A 25,523-nucleotide genomic window follows, 5' to 3' on the forward strand; every position below is an offset into this window, starting at 1 on the left:
TTGAAGATTCACATGAAAGATCAGCAGACCTCTGAAGTTTTGCAGAAACATCATCCAAGGACCGGGAATTCTCACTTCTTAATTTTATGTTATCCAGAAAAAAGCATTAAGATTCTTCATACTCCAACTGTTAGTGAAGTTTCAGAAAGCATGGGGATTTCCTTCCAACAGGCCGGGGCCGTGGTACTCCGATGATATAACAGTACTTCCTATTGAAAATGGATGCTAATGCCTAAATTATACTAGATCTAAAGTGACTTAATCTCACATTTGTGGGGAAAATACTCACCCCACGCCCAACGATTGCTCTTCAAACAGCAAGAGTAGCATCGTACTTAGACCCAGTTTATCCACTGAAGCCTCAGAGGAGCCAACTGTGATCTTTTTGAAGTATATAAATAAATGTCCATGTCAACCTGTGTAAAGTAATTTGGATTTCTGTTTTTAGTCGGATTCCACTGTTGAGATGTGTTTTTCTTGTATTGCTGGAGTTCTCTGCTACAATGGGTTTCCAATTGGCAGAACTTTTACCCCCAGTCAAACTCAACAAAGTTATGTGCAATAGAAAGCCAGATCCTTATCAGGATTATCAAGTAAAATTAACTTTAAATGAACTATGCCTTTCCTGTCATGAGTTTGAGGGCACCGGTGGTGCATGGTGATACATTGATTATTAATCAAATCGCTATGGCATATGAAGGTTATTACCTGATAATCAGCAGGTGTGCAGAATCAGTCAGTCCACCTGGAGTCAGGTAACACCTGACTTAATCAAAACATTACCAACCACAACTTTTGCCTTTAACTCCTGGTTGTCGGTTTCCCGTCATATAATTCACACCACATTTTTTTCCCTTTTTCTTTCTTGCTTCTACGTTTTAAATCCCTCCGCTTTTGATTGACACCCTGTCCAAATGGGAGGGATCGGCCCTGGATCGGCCCCGCTGCCGGGCGCCTCTTTAGTCCCGCCTCACAGCGAGTCTCTTACCGGGGACTCGAGACTATAAAATGAAGGAACTTACTGTAAGCGGGTCGCACTCTGCAAGCGGAGTTTCCTCCGAGAACTCGCCTGCACTGACGCCCAAGTCACAGAAATGAGTTAAAGTGTCGCAAAAGGACACGAGATAGTCAAAGAGATATCGGCGCGGGCGTCTCCCACGACGCCGAGCGAGAGTCGAGGCGAGCCGGCCGAAGAGACACACAGGCACCGGCGGCGGCACCACCACCACCAGCAGAGCCATGGCAGGGGACGGCTCCGACCAGCGGGCGCTGCAGTATGAACAGACCCTGGTGAGTTGGACTTGTTGCCGCTCTGAACTTTGTCCGCCGTTCACAGACACACACTGAGCACGCACCGTTCCCCCCTCAGTCTCTCACATGGCCAGCAACAACCAGACTCCATTCGGAAATCTGCCACTTTTGAACGCGTTCTCCCGTTGACACATCTGGTGCGGCATAGCGAGCTGGCGAGCCCGATGGGGGCAGGAAAACTGACATTATCTAAATAACAACTTAATATATTTCACGTTCGTGCCGAATTAGGCTCCTTGTCGTTTTTACTCGGTTGCATAGTTTCTTGGGCGTGCTACTTTTCGAAAGTTGGCTTGAAATCCTGAGACTTCCAACAAAGTTCCAACCTCGCGGAACTGTCGTGTGAAAGCGACCGTTTGTCCGTTCACTCGGAAGCAGCCACGGCTGGCTCGCGTGGCGCTGAAGTTCCCCACTTTAGCTTTCGCCTGGCTTTTAAGGTGACACAAATGAATAAAACTTACTTTCAAATGTCTTAACTCGACCGCATCTTGCCTCACTTTGACCTTTTGCGTGACAAAAGTGCGTGTAAGTGAAAAAGGTCTCGCTGTCAAAACATCTGGACGTGGCTGTCCCGAGGCGACCGAGTGCCGGTCTGCCGGCCAAACTCCATCGTTGCCATGACACGCGTTTCAAGAAAAGTCTCTTAAAATTGTTGTTAATGCATCCGAGAGTAGTTCCACGCGGGTTTTGACTCAAGAGGAACTGCGGATAAATTCGGCTTCAACATTTTAATGTCATGAGCATAATTACATACTTAAAATGTCAATTTTTCCATAGTAATACATCTTTGAGTTAACCAAAGGAAACCTTTATGGATAAACGTATAGGGAGGATAAAATGTGGGAAAAAATTATTTCAAGAAAAACAATGGTGAGCTGTATTATTAAACATGTCTATAAAGAATAAAATAAAGAATAGAATAATTAATCTCAGTCAGATGATTTATGATTTTATAATTTGACTTTATGATTTAAAAGTAAAGTTAAACATAGCTTAATATACAGCCTGCGTACATTTACAACTGTTATTGTCAAATCATTGTAATCTTTTGGCCATCGCAATTAAACTCACTCCTACATGCATGCAACAGATGATGTCATCCCTGCAGAAACAACACAGCGCTGCCAGTGCAAGCGCTGCAGTGCGTGTCAGGCGCTCTACGTACATACGGGCAGTCAATGCAAACGTGAGGCAGGTCATCACCTTGAGTTGTTTAATTGCTTAGGTGCAGAATAAAATGACATGTTCGTCAAAGTTGTGGTGTGAGATTCATCTTGCGGTCCTGAAGGTGTCCCCCGCTCTCCCAGCGAGCCTTTTATGCAGGTTTCCCAGCCTGTAGCACTGATTAAATCTGCCTCCTGCCTCATGATTGTTACAAAAGAGGTGGGAAGTATTTGGGAATCATAGGCTGTCTGACACAATTAGGAATCTGTTGGGTGGCTTTTGGAAGAACACTATAGGCTATCTGCACTTTGCAGCCCTTCAGACAAAGCTGCTATCTCCACTTCAGGTTGAATAAATTGGGAGACCACAGTTGGGAGGATAAATAATTAATTTGTTGTTTCTTTTTTTGTCTTCTTTAACTTTCACACACAAACTTGTGTCAAGCTTATTGAAGAGCCCGCTTTTATCGGTCAACTGGTCTATTCAGTGGCAGTGGAGCTTTAAATCAAGTGGAGCCACAACTGCAACAGTTCTTTGGGCCTCTGTTTCCTTTTCTTGCAAAAAAAAAAAAAGGGAAAAAAAAGAACTGTCTTTGCAAAGACCGTACCCCCGCCCCTCTGCGTGTGCTGGTAATCTGTGTGTGTGTGTTGGTGTGAGAGATTACACAACGTGTGTCCCGCTGATTCAGCGCTGGAGGCTCTGTCGCCCTGCCGGGGTCTCGTGCTCGGCCCTCCGGCTCTCTGACAGGAACGGGCAAATGACTGTGTCTGCTAAAAACGTTTTGAAAAAAACAACAAAAAAACCACCCAGTGCTAATCTCAGCTCACTGCTGCTGCTGCTGCACCATGGATGGTCATTCCACAAACAGCAAAAGTGCCTAAATAAGAAATGTGTGAGAGCAGCAACCTCTATCAACTTGAAAAGAGCTTTCTCTCAGCCCCCCATCTCCTCGCCGTGGGTTGTGCTAACATGGTGTCTTTGTGCGATATTGGCACTCGCGGTAGTTGTGTGGGTTTGTTGTGGGCAGTGTACTCAAAGAGGCCAGTGTAGTTTGGCTGCGATAGCGGAGAGAAAGGCCGAAAGGCTGGCTGCAGATATGTTGGCAGCGGAACGAGGGAGATGCTCATGCAAAATCAAACCAGCCTCGACATATTGTCGGCTATTACACCGGTGGGTCATTTCGTGTTTGTGAAGAGCTGTTTTTTTCTTAGTCTTAGTTATACGCCTACACTAATCAGATATGGGCAGACCTGAATGCCCAATTCTGATTCACCCCCCCCCTCCCACACACACACACACACTATCTATTGTTTGACTATCTGCTTATGTTTTCTTTTGAAAGTGACCCATGTCTGATTTCTGCATTTACATCTGCGTAAACTTAACTTGCAACTGAAAACAAGCTACATACACAGACAAGTTTTTGGCCACCAACCTGGAATTAAAAAAGCCAGCACCAGACAGCAGAAGTAAACAGTGTTTTGCAATAGATGCCAGCAGCCTCCAGCTGCAGGCTTGGATCCCCTGGTGGGACAACTGCAGCTGGGTAGTATTGATAGATGCTGAGGGGAACAGATCAGATCAGTGTAGTTTTCGCATTTTGGGGGGCGCACAGATATTATTTGTACAGGGTTGTTTGGATAGCTCATATTTGAGCGGAACACCAAACAAGTTCAACCTGAACTAAATAAAATCGACTTACTGTAATGCACTAAGCTAATTAAAGAGACATGGTAAGAAGATCAGAATGAAACACTCAGCAAGGGAATGTCTGACTAGACTATAGGTTCATTGGCAGTCATCTTAATCATATCAATAGAAGGAGATCTTTGCTTCATTACCGCTCTGGAAACTTGGAAGTTGGATTCATCCCAGCATATACGTGCACGTTCAGTTTTTTCTCAATTATGCTTCCATGACCCTCGTTAACAGTATTTTAGAAGCTATTTTTAAAATGAAGGGGTTAAAGATCAGGTCATCAAAGTTTTCTAGTGATGCAACAAGACAGAGTCAGGAATATCAGTACATTTTATTCACATTTAGAGTCGCAATATCACTGGACCTCCAACATTAGGCTTGTTTTTTATCAACAAACGTCTAAAGGCTTGGCTTTGTTAAAATGCTGCCTCCGCACCCTGGTACAGTGCTCACAGATAGCAGATCACCACAAACCACTCCAACCTGCCAAACACTTAATTTGTGCTACACTTTATTTTAAGAAGTGTGTATTAACCATTAATCAACCCATTCACTATTTAAAAGTACTTAAAAGCAACACTTGGTAATACTGGTATTGTTAATATTGACATTAGTCACGAGTTAAACAACAAGTTAAACAATAGCCGCCCACTTATCAGAGTTGAGTTGAGCATGTTTTCCTGACTGGCTGTTTTATTGTCATCAAATAACAAATGATAAAGTTGTTCTGCGCCGATCAAAGGTGACATTTTATTAGACGTTGAACGTTTGACTCATTGGAAGTTTGACAGGTAATTTTTTTCCCCCCAGTGATTTATGCACATTGGCCTTGTGTGGCAATAAAAGCCCAAGGTTTTCCATTGGCATTGTTTGGATATCCATCCATCCATCCATCCATCCATCCATCCATCCATCCATCCATCCAGCCAGTTTCTATCACTGTTAAGCCATTGATAGAAGCAGTGGTTCACAAGTCTTGGTGCACAAATGGTAAACTAATTATCCGAGGTGTCACTGGTGAATTTGTTTGTAGAAAGGGTGAAAATCAGCGAGATGTCAGTGATACAATGCCGTTATCAGTTCCAAATTGATACTTGTTGTCCTTGAAGATCAGAATGTCAACTTGACACTCAGATCCATCATGTCTGCCAGTGAAGATGGACTTTAAGTTATTGCTAAAAGAATTTGCCCAATAGTATTGTTCTTAAATGTGCAGAAAGGTTCACTTAACCGTCATCTGTAAATGTCTGTATTCTAAAAGCCAGCTTCCTTTATCAAGTATTTAAAACACCAAGAGGTTTCATAAAGTATTTAGAATAGTAATTGGAGTCTGTCAAAGGTGACATGTTCTGTTTTTGGGCTCTAGATTGGCACATCTCGCGATGGCGTGTCAACACTGCCAGATTCTTCCTTGTGCTACGTGCTTTTGGGAGTGTTGAGGGATTTTCAGCCTCTCATATAACGGTCATAAAGAGAGATTAGCAGACCAGAAAATGCAGTCAACAGATAACTTCTTGTGTTTGTGCTGTTTTTTTTTTTTATTGCATGTCCAACAATCCCACGACCTGTCGTTGGAATGAGCGATAGAATTTAAAGCACTTCAAACTTAAACGATATTAAATCGTAGCGTAGGTTTGTCGTCCAGGTACTCGGGCTCATTTCTAACCAAGTGTTGTCTTCCGCTCTGCAGTAATGAGGCTTTCTGAGGCCCCGGCCACGTCTGTTAGCATCAGTTTAATGGGCACCAGTTTGCTAGTGGAAAGTCCCCTTTTTGCTTCTCCTCTCACTTTCTTTATTCCACAATCACTCCATCACGCCTTGTAGATGAAGTCTTTGTATCTGTTTTTTTTTTCCTAGTTGTTTTCCCCACTACAGGTCAACAGCTCCTTGACTCTGCCTTTAGTGAGCAGTGAAGTGGCCGCTTGCGTAACATTTGCTCAGAGCTCAGCTGTGAATAGGTGGGCTTTAGATAAGCATCAAAAGATCTCTGATGCTGTTGTTTTCTCTATTAGAGAAAGGATCTTTTTTTTTTCTCTCTTCTTGATTCCATTGAAAAAGGACCGAATCGCCTCTATTTGCCATTTGGACTGAGAGCCATGATGGATTCTCTCTGTCAGGACTAATTGTATGGAGGGGTCTTGAAGTTTGGACACAAACGTTTGCGTTAAAGCGGAAGAATTAAGCCGGTCAATAAGGAACTGCTCACGTTAATATTGGCAAACACTTCACAAGAGGCGTAGCTGTGTGGACTGTGTTTGGAGCTCATGTCAAAGGAGGAATGTGTTTCTGTCTTTTCCATTAGCTGGAGCCTTGTCGATAATTAACTGATAAGTGCAGGACAAAAGCTCAGAGAGAATAAAGTCAATAAATATATTAATACATGAACCTGCTCACTGTGGTGAGACCACACAATCTTTTCACAATGTTTTCCTCTCTTTCTCCAAGTGTCCTTTACAAATATGGATTAGGCAACAGGTAGAGAGAGGTCAGAGATCCAACGCCTGGAGAAAAACACAATCAAACAATCAAGTTTTCTTCTTTTCTTGAGATGGTGCTGACCAGTAAAAGTTGTGCACAAAAACAAACAAACACGTGAGACAGAAAGTGCATTAAGTCTGCAGAGTTGAGCTGTATGCTGATGAACTGACAATGAGGTTTTTCAGGTGGGCCAGGTGTGAAGGGCAGAGCAGGGGGCGGGGCCAGGTATCTGACAGACAAGCAGGGAAATGTCCAGACAGACAGAACACAAACACATTGATTTTGCCGTCTTGAGTGAAATCAGACAGCTGTGTCTTCTGGACCACGTGACGACACCACGAAATTCAAGCAGAGCTTTGTTGTGTTGTCCCTCTGTTGTTTTTCTATGCAGATTACCATAGGCATGTGTTTTGGATGGATTTTTTTTTTTAATTCCTGAATGGTTGCGTGTGTCACAGGATTATAAGACGTCACTAGGACCAGTGTTCTCAAACTGGTGAACCGTCAATCTTTGGTTAAGGGTTAAGCTCCCTGCACTGGCTGTCCAGTTAATAATGCCATTGGATCCCACGTGGGTTGCAGTTTTTATTTTTCTTGTTTTTATTTAGCTGCATGAATAGTCTCTCCGTTGGCATCAACTCAAATGCTAAAAACTTGGTTGTAGCCAGTACAGTATTCCGATTTTTCCCAGTGGCCACTCGAGGTACCGCTGCAAAAAAAATCTTATGGGCCCGAAAAGCATCTTCCCCATAGACCGAAATACAAAAAACAAATGAGGACTGTGACCTGAAAAGTGATTCATAGCAAATCTCTGTATTGTAGATGTTTCAGTTATGGTCTTATTCGTTGTTTTTTTTTAAAAATGATAAAGGCCAGAAAATCACCCGCCCTCTCTCGGTCAGTCTGAGTTGCACTCTGACTCTGAACCCTTCAAGCAGGCTGACGATTTTGCCCCCCCCGTCACCTTGAGGTGCCTCCATAAAGCTGGAGTTGACACATCAGTGGATGTTCTCCTTGCTATCAGCTTTGTGTGTGTGTCTGCTGCCTGAGATCTCAGGTGTTTTCAGTGTTTTGATAAAAAAGCCAGCTTGTTGTGCCAGGAGAATAATCTGCTCTGCCCGACGGTGTCTGCTGCTATTGCTGTGATCTGTTATCTGTGACCGTCATTTCAACTTGTCTCGATAGGAAACACGTGTTGTCGTGATAACCGAGGTGTTTACACTGCTGCTGCAGTGTCTTGTTTAATTCTTTGGTCTCTGTTTGTCTGTGGTGGGTTTATTAAGTTGTGAATTCACACACGCACTCCCAAGGTTATGCATCTGCTCTCCATAATAGATCGTTTCACTTAATTTGTTTCATTTTGTTTCAAAATGGATGAAGCACCTGTTGATAGGGACACTTCATTTTCTTGTTTTCCTGTCGTATGAATGTGAGATTTCAAAAATCCTGCTTGAGCCGCAGCTATTGATTCTCCAATACTCATCATGACAACGTCTTGTCCTTCATTCCAGAACCAGCTTAAGCAACGACCGCAAATATTGGAAAGGAAGTCATACTGCCGTCATGTGCATCGCAATAAGAGTCTGTGTGAAACACACCAGCGGAACCAATTTTTATTATTAAATATGAAAATAAAAAATTCATGAAATAATTTCTTCAATCGTTTCAGCTCTAAATTCGACCGCTTTGCCACAAATCAACTTGAACTCCAGGCTAATTAGACAGAATTTACAGGTCCATAGGCACGTATAACTCGTCTTCATTTCCACTGTGTCACCAGCACTATTTTCTGACTCGATTACTCACCAACCGTCCGGCCCCAGCGTGAGTGGGTCAGCAACTGTGACGCTCTTGGACATGATGCAGTTATTTTCAGCTAAAGTCCTCCTTTTCTCGCGCCGTGTTGCATTTACAGTAGAGCTGAGTCAGCGTTTCTTTTTCCTCAGAAAGTCAACAAAGTATCTTACGGTCTCAGTTGTCTGTTAACTCGACTCGACTTTACTGGCATGTTAAAACGCTCCGCGGCCGTGTCTGTGCCCTTTTAAACTTTATTTTCCAGTTTATGGCTTATAACTTACATATTACGTGAGTGGTGGCTGGATGATTGAGAACATACTGAGCTTTTGGGACACCGTCATTAACAGGAGTAAAACATTACAACAGACAGATTTTATTGTTGTATAGGACAAGAACGTCTGACTATTTCATCATCCTCAATTGGCACCCATGTATGTCGGTCTCTTTTACCGACTATTTAGTTACCGACTACTACTATTTTCTCGCATGGAACAATTTTTTGAGCCTCCTTCCTGCAGCCTTTGAAGCGCCACACCGCAAATGTACTAATGCGCTTGTGACTGTTTTACATCACATGGGTTTTCAAGCACGACAAAGATGAGTAGTTTCTATTTTTTTTCCCAAAATGACTGTCTCATTGATGATGATGTAAACACACATCAGACCTTCTGTCGCAGCCACTGATTGCCGTCAGTTGACCGTGGACGGAGCGGAATTAAACAGATGCTCGGCAGCCGATGGCATTAATCAGCTGCAGCCGAAGCATGCCGGGGGGCTGGTGCGTGGGGAGGAGGGGCGAGGTTGCAGCCAGCAGGCGCTTGCACGCACATGAAGTTTTAGCTTCGGCCGTCTTTAAAGCAGCCAGTTTGATGCTGCCTTACGTCTGGCCTTTAGCAGCTCTTGAACAAAAGCATGCAGTCAGACTCGAGGTTCACGTTCAACAGGCCACACCCACCTGACCCCATCACACAACCATCACGCAGCAGGTGACTGGCTGAGCCTCCTCCAGCTGCGGTGATGAGGATACTGCACCTCTCGGCTGGGAACAGTTCATGTTAATTGGTGTCTTGTGAATGTCAAGTATGCACTTGTCAGGTGTGTGTGTGTGTGTGTGTGTGTGTGTGTGTGTGTGTGTGTGTGTGTGTGTGTGTGTGTGTGTGTGTGTGTGTGTGTGTGTGTGTCCTCCCTCATTCTGAACTTGTCAGTCGGTGTCTACTCCTGCAGTCTTCTCCAGACCGTGTATTTGGGTGAAGTTTGACTCGGCTTGTTTTGCATGTGAAAAAAAACAACACTGCAAAACATAATCCGATTTGATGCATTTTGAACGTTTTACCCAACGTGTGCAGGCTGAGCTGATTATTTATTTTGCCACGTGGCTCCGCTGCAAAAAGACAAATACAGTGTTGAGTGTTTACGCCCGAGTCCTGCTGGTTTGGACTGAAAAAAAGGAAATGTTTACAACCGTCTTTTGCCTTCAGCGGCAGATTATCTAACTAATTAGCCAAAGAGCGATGAAGGAAGCTGTAAACACTGTCAGAAAGCTGTCAGATAAGAAGCTGTTTTATTTGACGCTTTGTCCATTTTATAGGCCTCATTTGACGTTGTGTTCACAATCGACAGAGCTGGGTACTGATTCATCACACTTTGTAAAAAGAATAATATTAATGAATTGGCCACAAGCTTCAGTTTCAGGGATGTTTTTGTGTTTAAGGAGGCCCTCGGAAACGCATCACTGCCTTTGATACTATTTCAAGTTTTATTTTATGTGTGTGTGCGTGCATGTGTGTGTGATGTACTGACCAACCTTCCAATTCCACCGCAGTCATTTTAGGATCCCCGACCTGTATTGACTCGTAATCTTACAAGAGAGCTGTACTATCAGCTGTAGTGTGTGTGTGTGTGTGTGTGTGTGTGTGTGTGTGTGTGTGTGTGTGTGTGTGTGTGTGTGTGTGTGTGTGTGTGTGTGTGTGTGTGTGTGTGTGTGTCTACTGTATAGAGGTTGTGTGTGTGTGTGTGTCTCTACTGTATAGAGGTTGTGTGTGTGTGTGTGTGCACAGGATGGATAGATGGTGTAATGTGATGTGACAACGGGGACGTGGAGGAGAGATTAGTTTCAAGAGTTGGTCTGCCCGCTGCAATAGCCGGGCTATTAAGAGACCCCTCCCCTCCTTTTTCTTTTCTTTTTTATTCACATCAATAGATGATTAAAACACACACACACACAAACACAAACACAGACCTCTTATGCCTCTCCATTCACTCAACAGCTCTCGCCTTGTGTCCAATCTACAGTGTCTGATCTGTTTATGTTATGAATGATGATTGCCAGTGGCTGCGCCCGAGTCCGGCGATTGAGCCGCTTGTGTTCAACACTCAGATCTTTAGTTAGTTCACTTTGCATTAAGAAACATTTACTTAACTGTATGCCAGGCATTGATTCCACTTACGCGGCCGACCCTCTGAGGACAGCCTCAAAGCCGCTGAGGCCCTCACTGAAAATGACTCTGACACTAATGTTCATGCAATTTCACACTTGTTTTTATTCCATCAATGCCACCGTTTTCCAATTTTCTAAATTTCCTTAGCAGGACATGCCTTGGGACACGGCAGCGCTCAGGGCGCACTCATGCACGCTCGCACACAAACCACAAACCACCAACACACTCTGCTGTTTGGTTTGAGGTCGTGCCCAGTGGCTCCCAGTTGCCCACTGAGTGTGTGACCGGACTGTCAACCGGTTTGTTTGGGAGCTGATCCCATCTCCCATCACGCCGCGCTTTTATTTTTTTCTCTCTTTGTGCCTTTGTTGTGTTGTGTTCACAAGGTGCGTTCTCATCACTGACCTGGCTGGCTCAGCCACACAGACTCAGGCGTGCGCATGTGTGTGTTTGTGTGTGTGTTTACGTGCATGTGTGGTGCATGGATAGATGAGACTCTGAGGATCAGATTCAAACAGTTAAGAATGGTGTGAAATATGTTTGGCTGTCGAGCGTGTGTGTAGATCCAGCGCAGTGCAATTGTGTGTGTGTGTGTGTGTCCTCTCCAGTTGACTGCCAGCCCTCTCTCAGATGTCACATCCAACACAGTCTTGTATTCAAGCTGCTCCTGTGGATGAAGCTGAATGAGCGTAAAACACATTACAAAAGTCTAGATTTTTTTTTTTCTTTCTTACAATCTTCCACATTTTGCACCTTAAAGGCTCCCATGAAGTTTTTTTTTTATGACCTACAGGGCTCAGGATGCAACAACAAAATCAAATTAATTGCCAAGGCAAATTCAGTGAAATTAAATTCTTAGAGCTTTGTTCTTAATAAAAGGGTTAGGGTAAGATTGTAAAAACATTAAAAAAAAAACTGCTTAACTGAGCATTTCATTATTATTTATTCACCGTAAATTATTTTGAGTTTATTAGGAGAATAAACCCACATTACTCCTTCACACAAAGATCCACACGTTTCAAGTCGGCAACAAGACAATATCAGCAAACACAGAGGCAATTGTTTACGCTAAAGTCGTACTTTTGGACATGCATGTGGTGTCTCTGACATGCAAAGGCTGAGTCTCCGGGGTGAACTTGCCACCACGTGGCCTTGACCATTACCAGCAGTTTTCACAGGGCCCTTCTGTTATGTCTGTACGCGCACTCATGCGTGCTGGTGCGAACAAACAGCTTCTCCTCTTCCCTCACTTTTCCATTCACAACCCCTCCCCCCACACCACCCCCACCAGTAGTATTGAACGAGAGACCTGTAGGGTAAAAGCTGGGGGATGGGATCTAAAACTGATGCCTTGAGTAAACCAAACTTTTTTTTTTTTTTCTTCTAATGTACCACAGCTAAAAAAAAGCATAGTGGTTGTTGGTCAGTCTGTCCCCTTTGTTCTGAGGAGAAATATAGGCATGCTGCAGCAGCACACACACACAAACCCACGCGCACACACACACACACACACACACACACACACACACACACACACACACACACACATCCAGGCTGGAGGGAAAAGTTTGATATCAGCGATTTGACTGCGTCTCACCCGGATGGCGAGAAAAGCAGAGATGCCGAGAAAGAACAAAGCGGAGGAAACTCAATTTGAGAAGCCTCCTACACTGTCGTGTCTGTCCTGCCGCAGCGCTCTGGAGCTGGATACACACACACACACACACACACATACACACATACACACACACACACACACACACTCTCTCTGCAGGGGAATAGGACGGCGATGGGTGAGTGAGCGCGGCTGTAGGTGCCACACACTCACAAAATAAAAAAGAATAACCCACCCACCTGTGATACAGAAATAAAATGGAGTGATGGTTCTGCCTCGGCGTGAGCGCAGGTAATGACAAAGAGAGTGGAACTAAAAGTACAGAGGAGAGTTGGGTTGGACACGATGACTCCTCTTCAAAGTCACAAGCATTCACTTTTTTTTTCTCCCAAACTAGTCTGGGGTTTTACGTAAGAACCGTGAATCAGACTCGGCTCGCCTTTCCCATCAATACGCCATAAGGTTTAGCAGCGTCACTTACTAGCACTTGCTGGTTTTACGTTTGTTTATTTATTTTATTTTTTAATTGGGTGAATGAGACAAAACTGAAACCAAAAAAACGTGGGTCAACACAGGAAACCAGGAAGGTGGTTAACCCAGATTAAGGCGCTGCCAAGTTGGATCCTCTGGACTGTAAACAGTCGTTAAATTGCAGCATTTTGTAACACCAGAACTGTGTCACACCTGCCAATCAGGAAGAACACACAAGCTGTACTGGAAGCATTTTACGCTAAACACTTTAACAAGCTGACCGAATGACTGCAGCCACGGCCAATTATGGGCACAAGTCCATTCATTTCCTTGACTGCTGTATTTATAAACCTGGGTTATTTCCCTGAAAGATAAACAGTTGTATATCTGTTGACTGCTTCTCAGACGCTGGCTGACGGGGAGCAAAGTAGAAGGGGCATCGTTCGGCCTCTTTGGACGGTTATCTTCTTTAGGCGATGGTTATCATTTGGAGATGGTAATCTTCGGACATCGTCCTGACTAATAAATCTGATTTCAATTTAAAATTGATTGATCGCACAGCCCTAGCGTGTACCCTTTGCGATATTTGATTCAGTTTTTTTTTTCTCTCTGCTCCTTGTTAAAACAGGATCAATAACTATTCTGTTCTTCGACTTCGCCTCTCCACCATACCTGCACCTCTCGCCCCCTCCCTCCTTCCTCTCCTTCCATCTTCCTCTGTCCTTTCGTCCCCTCTGCCCCCCCCACTCACCTCGCCAAATCCCACTGACAGATTTGTGGGATGTCTCAAACAAGCCTCGGCAGTCCTGCCTAACCCCCCCCCCCCCCTCCTGAGGAGGCGGAAAAAGTGAGATATGGAGGGTGAAAATAACCTGTTGGGTGGTGCTGGCTAGAACATAGTGCTGCAGACCCAGGTTGTGGTGTATGAGAGCTGGGACGGACACACACACACACACACACACACACACACACACACACACACACAGTTTTTTGTCTGTTCCTGTGTCTGGCTCTTCTATCGGCCCTGACACTGGGCAGAATATCACACGGAATCCGTTGGCTCCCACCTCCTGGAGGCCAAGACTGGCCCGGCACTGCAGCAAGCTCCTGTCTCCCCTCGCTACGCACGCACAGGCGTAAACGTGGGCACCGGTCACTGCAACCTTATCGATTGGTGAAAGATGGGGCCGTGCAATTACCGCGCTGCACGCACAGCACAGCCCACTGGAGACGAGGCAGCCAATCAGACAGCATACGAGCAGCAGGTGTATCGGCCCTGAAAATAGAATTAGAATGCCTTTATATATCCCACTTTGGGGAAATGTACATAATTACAGAAAAATGTAGTGCAATAAAGAAGAAAAAATATGAATTGAAAAAGAAAAAATAAATAACATAAAATAAACTATTCATAGAGTAAGAAAGGAAGAACTATTTACAACTATATGGACAGTTTTATTTATTTTTCCAACAATGATTTACATTACATTGAAAACATAAATAAGTGTTTTATTGCACTTCAATGAAATTTGAAGGAAATTTTGGAAAGTTGGGCGTAACACACAGAACTTGTATTATTGTTCGTGTCTTAAATGATCTGTCCATTGAAAAGGATGTTCTACAAGTCAGTTGTGTGTTAATACGTATTGATCACTAATGTAGTGGTTTCTCAGCTTTTCCTCATCGCGGTGACAATCACGCCTTGCGAGGGTTTGTACAGTGTCCAGTCACAGATGCAGCAGCTTTGATCAGAGCCGCCGACCAGGTCTCAGCCACACACGGTGAACTTTACACTGGCGCAGTAACAGACGTTACTGTTGTTAAAGAGCTGATATTCATGACAGGACACCTTCAGTGCCGGATTTTAGTCCACTGGTCTCATTTTTCAGAGCGACTAACTTGGCACCGTGCGTCATAGTGGGAGCTCCTCTGGACCAGACCTACAATGCTTCCTGTGTCTCCCTGTCGTATCGGTTCTGTGGTGTAAAAACTGCAAGTTGGCTGTCAGACAAAACGAGTTGCAACAACAACAAAAAAAAAGAGGAAGAACAAGTGCAACACTGTACTTCATGGTTGGTGGGAAAACTTCAACTCTAGAATTGTTAACGCACCCTAACGCAATACATAAAGATTTGTATTGATAAGATCCGTCAATAACAATGTGAGAGCTAGACTTATAACGCTTGCAATTCTGAAACAAGAGCAAGATAAGTGACGTCGAGCTGTTGGTTCAGGAGCTGAGACGCTCTTCACACTGTCGCACACAAACACAAACCGCCTTTGGACCCAATAAAAGTGGACGTCTTTATTGTGTAGGAAGCAATACGCTTGTTTTCCTACGTGTGGCTGCCTCCCGTTCTTTCCTGTCGGCCGCTGTAAAAGGCTTCATCTCGCCACAGCGCCGGTTTTACTTCCACCATATCGAGGATGTTTATCTGGCCGCCGCCAGTGATCACTTCTTGTTTTCGTGGTAGAACACTGAAGGGCCCATTAGGCCCTTGAGACACACACACACACACAGAAGAGTGTCATTTTTGAAGTTATCGTAACATCATGTTGCACCATCAGAGCAGTCGCCGCACTTTTAACACCACCACCAGCGCACATCGGGGGGCAGTGTTTTAATGAAAGAAGATTGATTTCATCAGTCAGCTGCCAGCAGTGCACACTTCTTTTTGTGAGTGAGTGTGAGTGTGTGTGTGTGTGCGTGCCTGTATTACTGACGCCCACTTGCTTTAAGACAGATGGGCGTCATTAGCCTTAAATTAATTATAGCGCACACCCTACTCCTCCCCTGCGTGGCTGGGGCTGTAGTTTGTTTTTAAAGACCTGGAGGTGAACATCTAAGTAAGGGTAGCAGGAAGATAAGACAACCACATTTGTGCAGAAAGTAGGTACCACATGAAAGAAGAGTCTCACTGTGGCGATGAGGAAGAAAATGCCTTCATTGTTGTTTGTAAGTCAGATCAAAAGCCCTTCGGTTGTCAGTGGGTTTTTTTTTTGTTTGTTTTTTTTGCTCTTGCGGTGAGGGGGTCTCCTCAGTCCGATAAAAGGCACTGAAGCACCGGTTTCAACCATTACATATTAGCCCACAGCAACGTGACAGCAGTGGTAGTAATATACACACACGTACTGCAGGGACCCACGACCGCTGAGATCATGGAATACGAAATAGGATCGTTTATCCAGAGAGATCATTTCTCTAGGGTGTCGCTAATTCATGGCACCGCTCGTATGTTACTTTCCTCTCGCCTCCATCCCAGGTAATACAAGCCTGCTGAAGCAGCCACTTGAGACTCAAGACTCTCTGCATTGCAGTTATTAGTCTTTAATCTTTGGGGAAATTGAAAAAACATGGAATTCATTCTGCAGTTTTTGGTCTTTCAGATTGTGGAAAGTGTGAAAGATGAATGTTTTTCTTTTAAACCCAAAGTCCTTCATTAAGCCCTGCCTGGTTCTCTGCTCCTTCTTATCTGAATGTATGCTAAGAACATGTTTTCACACGTACCCTCTTGCATAACTGTGGAGATAGCATCATGGAACGTACGCTGTGCACTCAGCTGCACCGACTGCCGTGAAAACCAACTGACATGTGAAAAGCCACTTGACTCCAGGAAACCTACATTTTAGAACAATGTGTTATTTGAACAGATGGGGCCTCAGCGTGCAGGCCATAAATCTGATAAATCATCTGCGGCCGCTGGACGGTCTCTGGGATTCTGACATTTCCTTGCATTAGCAGGGTATTGCAGGGGTGTTGACTCAAGAAGCACAAAGCGATTTGGTTAGCCCAGAGCTAACCTGTCAACACCCTTCTGAGTGATGCAGCATTTGCGTGCAAACGTTTGCCTAATGTTTCATCTGATTTCCTTTCATCCGTTTTTTGCTTTCAAACTCTCCAAACCGTGCACTGTGAACCCAGCATGCGCTTTTATTTGGCGGCGGGTGTGTTGGTGGTTCAATCATCATAAAAACCCCGTGTCGTAATCAGCTCGGTGGTCGCCTGGCACGCACCCTGCTCGGTGTTTCTTTCACTGTAATGATTTCATAGAAGTTGGTTCCCACTTTGAAAATTTCACAAGGGCGCTGCAATGTCTCCTGTCAGTGATTCACACGGTGGCTTATCATTAGGTAACGGACGACAGAAAGTGTGGAGTCTGTACCTCTTTGTTCCTCCCTCTCCGGCTGTTGCACAACCCCCGACGTGACTCAAGCGCTTGTGTTATTTGTAAACAGAGATGGCTCTATATAGCAGCATTCAGGTCTGCCGCAGGTGTGCTACAATGCTTTCAGTATTTACCCATCCAATCAAAACGGACGGTGATATCATTTACCTTAACCCTGACCCCAACCCTGGCTCCAGACGGCCAGTGTCTGTGGAAGGGCACATAGGCCCGAAACACTGGGACCCCAGGGCTGGGGGACTTGCTCAGACATGCCCCATTGTCGAGGGGAGTGTACCGGTTTTGCTCCTTTCAGGAGGAAACCCTCTTTTTCCATAACCTATTCTAACCATAACCCTACCCCAACCCTAACAGCAATCTTAACCCTAACCGTAAGCAGACGCAGAACCCAAAATTGCCCCTGATTCTTAAGCATCACATCAGGGCCAAAGATGAGTGCAAAGTCAAACACAAGGTCGCGCGCCTCAGGGCCAGGAGCCCTTTTACCTCTATACTTCACTCTGTTAACAATTTGGCTGCTTGCAACCTCAACGCAGTGCCCTACCCGTACTTACTGATTGGACCTATGCCAACACTGACTACGTTTACACGTATGTCTGTAGGCAGAGCTTTCAATATGTTATGGAAACTATGTGGATACATCTGTAGGTTGCAGCGTTAAGTCTTTGTTTAGCTCTGAGGTGGAGGTATATCCAGACTTTAAAGCACCTTAAAATGCCTGTGATGGCAGACAGCCGTCCCCCCAGTGCGAGTTGAAGAAACCCCTGTTGAGAAGAAGAGCTTTTGCACCTGTGTTTCTGGTTCCGCTCAGGGTTTCCAGCCTTGAGAACAACCAAAAAAGACCAGAGACCAAAGTGCCTTTTTAGGTGAAAGAACTCAGGCAACCTTTTATCGCACTCGCGGAAATATTTGCCTCCGGCAGTTTGGCTGTGACCTCAGCCAGAAATCAAGAGCCAGGTTTTGGTGTATACCTGTCGACGGTGTGAGACATTTTTTCATTTGTGCGCCTGAGTGCTTTGCAGAATCCAGACAAAGCTTTTCCTAAGAGCCGGTGTTTACCTTTGCGCCGAGCGGAGACGTGCCTCGCGATATTGCAGTCGGGGAAAAGCTGTTTTTTATTAGATATCCTACAGGCACCTGGCCGGGAAGTAATGCAGCCGGTCAGCTAAGTGGATTTATTCAGCCAACAGAGAGGAGCGTCTTCACTGTCACCAGTCCAAGAGCTTCAGCCTGCTGATTATTTGATTTGATTGAGGGCTTTGCGCCGGCTTTCAGAAAAAGGATGTAGGCAAGGCGTCAGTCACTCACACTGATTCATGCAGAGCTGCTGCCTTATGATGGCAGGATCATATTGGTTGGTGTTACAAGTGGATGTTTCATCATGAACACACACACACACACACACACACACACACACTTCCCTCTTTCCCTGACAGCACTTTATTGCTTTTGTTTAACAGTGTTTGCTAAACACATAATTTGTCCTATTGCGTTGTCCTGTATGTAACTGTGCCTGTGTGTGTGTGTGTGTGTGTGTGTGTGTGTGTGTGTGTGTGTGTGTGTGTGTGTGTGTGTGTGTGTGTGTGTGTGTGTGTGAGCACGTTACAAGCAGTGGTGGGAGTAAAATTTACTGAACTAATCCTGCCCCATGTGCCAAAGCTAACAGTTAATCCAGTTCAACGAGGTAAAAGTCAATTCTGTGTGTGTGTGTGTGTGTGTGTGTGTGTGTGTCTCTCTCTCTCTCTCTCTCTCTTTTCTATTGTTCCTTTTCTCATTGCAACATGGAACCTTGTTTTTATTTTTCTGTTTACATACCAACTGTATCGTTATTACTGCGATTCAACATCATTTTGTCATGACGATCATGTATTGTATGCACCAGTGGTTCCAGATTAGCAGTTTGTTCACGGCGTGCTTTAGAGAGATACTTTGAATAGAGTGCTGTTCATAATAAATTGTGCCAAATAAAGTGGTGGGCAGCTATCAAATGAGAGTAAATCATCAGATTAATTATTGATTAATGAGTTCAAGCTATTAGTCTGTAGCTGCAGTGATTCAGATCACCAAACACACACACACACACACACACACACGGGCAATACAGTGCTGTAATGAGCAAAGTGTGGCGCCTCCTGTAAAGATAATTGGAACAGTAGGTGTAGTGGAGGAGCTGCAGAGTGGCTGCATGCTGATGGCTGCAGGTTTGTCACTTACCAGACACACACACACACACACGCGCGTGCGCACACACACACACACACACACACACACACACACACACACACACACACACACACACACACTTGTTAATTGGATACTGTCTCAGGTACAACACCTTTATTCCATTAAAGATATTGAGATAAAACTGTCCTTCCTGGCACTGAGTGCTGGCCTCGTCCTCCTTCATACTGTGTGTGTGTGTGTGTGTGTGTGTGTGTGTGTGTGTGTGTGTGTGTGTGTGTGTGTGTGTGTGTGTGTGTGTGTGTGTGTGTGTGAGAGACTCTTATTACTTACCCTCTTACCTTTCTCATGTTCTTTGTGTGTGTGTGTGTGTGTGTGCGTGCATGCACGCCTTCTGTGTTTTTCTCTCACAGCCGAGCTCTGTGGACTTCTGTTGATGTTATGACTCATATTTCTCCCTCCACCTGTCGACGGTTCACACCACTCCTTCCATCTCCCCTCGCTTTCTCTCTTTCCCTCCGACTTCTCCTCCTCATCCCTCTGTTTTTATTCCGACTCGTCATTTTCACAGGCCGCTTATTGTCACAGCTGTGTTTTCCCATGATGGGCTAGATGGACGGTGTGTGTGTGTGTGTGTGTGTGTGTGTGTGTGTGTGTGTGTGTGTGTGTGTGTGTGTGTGTGTGTGTGTGTGTGTGTGTGTGTGTGTGTGTGTGTGTGTGTGTGTGTGTGTGGTCTCACTGTGTGCGTGTGCATGTGTTGCTCCCTGTGTATTTGTGCGTGCGCATGTGTGTGTGTGTGTGTGTGTGTGTGTGTTTCTGGACTGGTACGGGGCAGTGCCATGCCCGTTCCTTCCCACGTCCTGACTAAGCACGTGTGGGAGACAACAAGGGGTGAGACGCAGGGAGAAACACAGGGAGCCTTTGTGTGCGGATCGTCTCTTCCCGTCTTTCCTCCCTCGGTCTCTCAGCAGTGCGTCTATTGTTCGGCAGATCACGGTTGCGTCACCTCAGTGACCGTCATTTAACGACTGAAATTCATTTTTAACACATATTCCAAAAATGTTGTTACCACATTTAGCCAAAGCCAATGTTTTTCCTGCAGTGTCACTGCAAGCAAAATTGGCCTGTCCAGTGCTTCTGTGTATTGTTCCCTCTTTAGTTCCCCCAGTTAGTAGTTCTTAAAGACTGATGAGAAGATTTAAGCATTCTTTCTTAAGTTCTTCAATGTGAAATCTCAGGATTATCACCAGTTCGACAGCATCAAGTTCAGGGCCAAATATAATCACGGGTTCACCTGAGCGACGGTTACTCGGGGGGGGGGACATTTCCTCTCCCTGTATTTTTCCCCCCTCCACTCTGACTCAAGGTGCGCGCTTTGAACTTGGTGCTATGTTGAGTTTCGGCCCGGTTCTGGCGTCGCTGCACACACGGCTGTCAGCACTGCCACCCGAACAATTCCCCTAATGGGAAATCTGTCCGGCAGAAGGCGCTTCTGGGCTGACGGGAGACAGCAGAGAAGCGGCTGCAGTGTCCTCATCCCGGCTCGCTGACGCACTGTGTGTGTACGTGTGTGCGCGTGTGTGTGTGTGTATGGCTATGACACTGAAACCTAGATAGCAACAAGGGCCGCAGCGAAGTAAATGATGCATATGTTTACAGCATTATTCCAACAGGCTTCACAGTTTTTATACATATTTTTTTGCTTGAATTCCGTCTTCCGACTTTCCATCAGCTTCTCAGTCGACTGAGACGTCTCATTGGAAACCTGATTTTGCTTAAAGTGCCTTCGTCGAAAAAGCGATCCTCGCACAGATCGAAAAGGTTGAGCAGCTCCGCCGCAGTTAATTTCTGGAGGCACTTGCAACTCCATAAATATTCGCCTCTGAGGCTTCCAGCACTGAGGGTGGGGAGAGAACTGAAGTGCTTGGAAGGGGCAGAGGTGCAGTTTGCCAGGAGAGCCGGAGGAGCCCGAGCAAATATGGGTTTTTCCTAATGAGACGACAAGAGAGCGCACCTGCTGCTATCGCTCAAAAACACACACGTGAACACAAACTGGCACTCACCCCGGCCTGGCCTACAGGTGAACGCCAGAGATTTAGCAGAGGCTTTCTTTCCCCCCCCCCCCCCGTTTTCAGCGGTCACGACGTGGCAATAATACCAATGTGCAGCTGCTCCTGCAGCCGAGAGAGAGAGAGCGAGAGAGAGAGAGAGAGCGAGAGAGAGACATTCACGCCGTCGCCGTGGCCCGGCTCCCTGCAGCTGACAGAGAGCGGGAGACTTTGACCAGCCCTCACGCTCGACATTTGTCCTCTGAGCGATTGGGGCTCACTGGGCTGAATAATCGTATTAATTAAAGTGCAACTCAGTCGAGTATAATGCATTTGACAGCAGGCACGGTTTGGAACTTTTCAAACTGGAGGTCCTGCTTGTAGATGTGTTGCACAGTCGTCCAGGAGCCTAGCTGCTTGTTTCCGGTGTGCTGGTATTTACTTGCCCATTAGTGCTTTTCCATAAAAACTTTTAAAGGGGGGCATTAAGGAGAAATTTGCATCGGGAAAATTTGATAGAAAAAAAAACAAAAAACAGCAAAATTCCAGGCAACTTGTTTCTAACGTGCAATTAAGTGGGCGAGCTAGCTCGAGGCAGTTTCAGCCTTTTTCGAATCAGAGCTAATGCTCATTATGAGCAGAGTGAAGCGTGGAAGCCGTTCTTGACAGCGAGCCCTGAAATCCTCTCCTCAGTTGTGGTTTTGTTGCTGGTTTTGTTCACTTCCGGTCGCCGCGGGGTGACCTCACTTTGCTTTACGCAGTCTTGTTTAGGGCTGCAACTAACCATTATTTTTGCTGTCGACTAATCTATCGATTATTTTTTCAATCAGTTACGGTAATCCTCTTTATTTCCACCACCTATTTTGGACTTGTGTTTAACCTAACTTGCTTAAAAATCTTCACACCTGTGTTATCCTGTTGTGCTCTGACAGCATACGTTTTTAAACAAATATATCAAAATAATGCATTGATTATTTATTTACATTTTCCAACGTAAAAATATCACCCCCCTTTTTTCTTAATTCCAAATAAAATTCTAAATGTTCAAAAGTTTGCTTCGACCTTGCCTGACATTTAATTCAGAGCACTGACACGAGGCCGGCCTGAAGGCTGTGTCTTCAATTAACCGGCCGTTCTTTCATTCGTACTTCCTCCCTCCACAGCTTGCAATCTAGATTCACATCACATTGCGAAACTTCCTGAGCCTCCCTTCAACACACACACACACGTGCACACACGCGCACACACACACACACATTATATCCATTCTATATATTTCAGTCCGTCCGTCACTCTTCCCTCCTTGCTTTTCCCCGAAACTCCTCCTCCGGTCCATCCCGCCTCCTCTTCCCTGCCCTGCCGTTGGTCCGTCCGTCCTCTCTTCCTTTCTTCCTTCGTTCCTCCGTCTGTTTGCTCTGCCCGGGGTCAGCGTGAAAGAGGCTCTCAGTGTTGGCATGGCAGCCTGGCACAGGCACACAAGACTCCCTATTAGCCCCCCGCGGCGGCCCACGGCAGCGTTGCGAAACTTTTTATTTACTGTACGTCCTTCCACGACTCCCGCCCTTTCTGCCCGTCTTTTCACATACATCTTCGGCCCTGTTGTCCTTCTTCTTTGAAACACGTTTTACGCGCAGTAGTTCTCTGGAGAGCACGTTCAGGAGTGAATGAGCTGTTAAACATAGAGCCCCCCCTCTTTTTTTTTTTTTTTTTTCATTGGACCTAACTTACAGCCAAAGCTTTTAAAATGAGAAAATCTTGAAACGGAAACAACATGTGCAGCTCTGCTTACATACTTGCAGCCTCTCACTGGCCCAACTAATGAGAATCTGGTTGATGGCCAATAAAATCAGTTGACATCTTTCCATTCCAGAATAAATCTCAGTCTGCAACACTTTTGTTTCAATTCTGCTTCGTAAAAGGTGGAGCGATTGATTTACACTTTTTGCACATTTTAAGATTATGTTGCTACATGTTGCCTGAGAAGTTGCAAGCAGCACCACAGCACCTTCAAAGTAAAAAAAAAACAACAACATAAAATCTGCCTTTTTAAGTTACAGTCTTGCATGAAATGTGTGCAGTTTAGCCTTTCTTAGAATGCCTCACACCCCCGTCTTACACTCTTTATACTATTCTGTCTCCTCACACACAGTCGGCCTGAAAGATTCATTGCAGCGTGACTTCAATTCCCTTCTTCCTTCCTTCCCTCCTTCCCACGAGAGTGCGCTGACACACTCACACACACCGCACTTGTGCGCATTCACAAAAACAGCAGGAAAGATTGATCTCAACCCCCACCCCCCACCCCCCAACCACCACCACCACCTTGATTTGTTACTGTATGGGACCAATGTATTCAAGACTTGGCAGACAGGAGCTCCATCAGGGTTTTTTTTCTGCTTTTTTGTCTCTTTTTACTGCAACATTCTTTTTCGTCAGGTTAAAAAAAGTCAGTGCCCTTGAGTGCCATGCACACGCACACACACACACATAAACACACGCACTCACATTCACTGCCAGGGAGCTCATTAGCTGAAGTGAGTAGTGGCATGCTGAGCTCAAATGGTGAGGCTCCTGGTCATTTGGGGTTGACCACTTGAATAGCAGCCAGGTGTGTGTGTGTGTGTGTGTGTGTGTGTGTGTGTGTGTGTGTGTGTGTGTGTGTGTGTGTGTGTGTGTGTGTGTGTGTGTGTGTGTGTGTGTGTGTGGAGAAAAAAATGTGATCCTAGTCCCCACTGTGTCGCCCTCTGACTTGTGTGTTGTTGGCATCAAACCACACGCAATGCCACACAAGGCAGCGAGCGTGCGCACATGCACAAACACATGTCTGTCCTTTCCCAAGCGTCCCAGATTACCGTTGTGCAAATGTCTGTATGCATATATTTTATAAACATTTTTGGTTCTTTATTTGTCCTCTCTCTGTTTGATTAGTTTCTTGTCTCAAAAATTCACACAACAAGCACAACAAAGCAGAAAATCTTTGTTTTCACTGTTTCACTGCTGCACTTTCATCTTCATCCAGCATATTGTACTGTGGATTAAGGAGAGCTCGAACCAGAGTCATCCTCACCTACTGTTACCCAATACTGCTAATTACAAATAACTGACAGCCTGCTGAGCCTCAGCTAGCGGCACGGTAAAGTGAAAGCGCTTTGAAGGGCGGCCTGTGCTGACACCCAGGATCTGTATCACTTAGGAGGATCTTGATGACGACGGGATGGAGTATTCCACCCTCCACTCGCTTACTCATTAACAAACAGGGAGGAGTCTGATGATTTCACCCTCAAACAGTCTTTAAAAAAAGCATCATATTGAGCCCTCTGTTTCCATCCTGCTGGGTTTTTAACTGGGTTTATCTTTGTTGGATCTTCCACATGTTTGGAAGGAGACAAAGACGAGATTTTTCATCATTTTTTTCAAATATTGTTGACTCTACTAGCGGAAAGTTATTTTTTCTCTTCACACTTCCGAGAGCGTGTTCTCGAGTGGCTTACTGCATCAAACAAGCCCTCTTCTGGCTCCATGCTGAGATTATTCCTCTCCTCTCTGCCTTCTCCCGCTGAATCTTCCCAATTGCGCCTGGACAACGAGGTCAGGACGACCTGTTCATCTGGGATCATTTAAGCCGTGCAGTCGGGCCGGCCAAAGTCCTCCTCTCCTCTCTGAACGCGCTCTACATAATGAGAGACTGTGGAGCAGTGATGCCTCTGTTCAAGTTGGGTCTGTTTGTTTTCCTTCCTCTAGTTTGAGGTGAAGGTTTCAAGATGCTGCTCTGCAGTCCCACTGAATGGCTGCTCTCTAGTTTTGTGTCGAGACTTTTGGTGCGTTTCACTCCTCACTTCATTAAAACCTGGATATCCTCAGTGTGGCCAAAGCTGCCGAGCAGTGCGAGATGGGACCGATTTTTTTTTTTTATAACTTCTGCTAAGATCTTGCAATTGAGGATTTTGAATATGCAGTATATCATCAAGATTTAGGAGAGTCATTATTTTTCCTCTTTTTTTCTATTCCCACAACAGGTAAAATGGAAGTAGTGATCCATGTGGTGCTTGGTCAACCAATGAATCCTTTCTGAAGGAATTGATTGGTACTCAATACACCGACTCATTTTTAAAAAACTTTTTTTTAATATACTTTATTA

The 25,523-nt window shown here is 45.2% G+C and overlaps 1 protein-coding gene across 6 annotated transcripts in view; it reads left to right on the forward strand.

Moving 5' to 3' along the window:
• The first annotated feature begins 1,068 nt into the window (after positions 1 to 1,068).
• The window catches only part of LOC142895624 (chloride channel protein 2-like), a 92,247-nt gene continuing 67,792 nt past the window's right edge, over positions 1,069 to 25,523 (forward strand). For all 6 annotated transcript variants that reach the window (XM_076036831.1, XM_076036832.1, XM_076036835.1 and 3 more), the window contains exon 1: positions 1,069 to 1,290. In XM_076036831.1, the coding sequence (XP_075892946.1) occupies positions 1,240 to 1,290 (51 nt within the window). In that variant the 5' untranslated portion in view covers positions 1,069 to 1,239. The remainder of the gene's footprint in view (positions 1,291 to 25,523) is intronic.

The sequence above is a fragment of the Nelusetta ayraudi genome, unplaced genomic scaffold (genome assembly GCF_046127955.1).
Source record: "Nelusetta ayraudi isolate G7.1 ecotype Tasmania unplaced genomic scaffold, CSIRO-AGI_Nayr_v1 ptg000048l, whole genome shotgun sequence".
Classification (NCBI taxonomy): domain Eukaryota; kingdom Metazoa; phylum Chordata; class Actinopteri; order Tetraodontiformes; family Monacanthidae; genus Nelusetta; species Nelusetta ayraudi.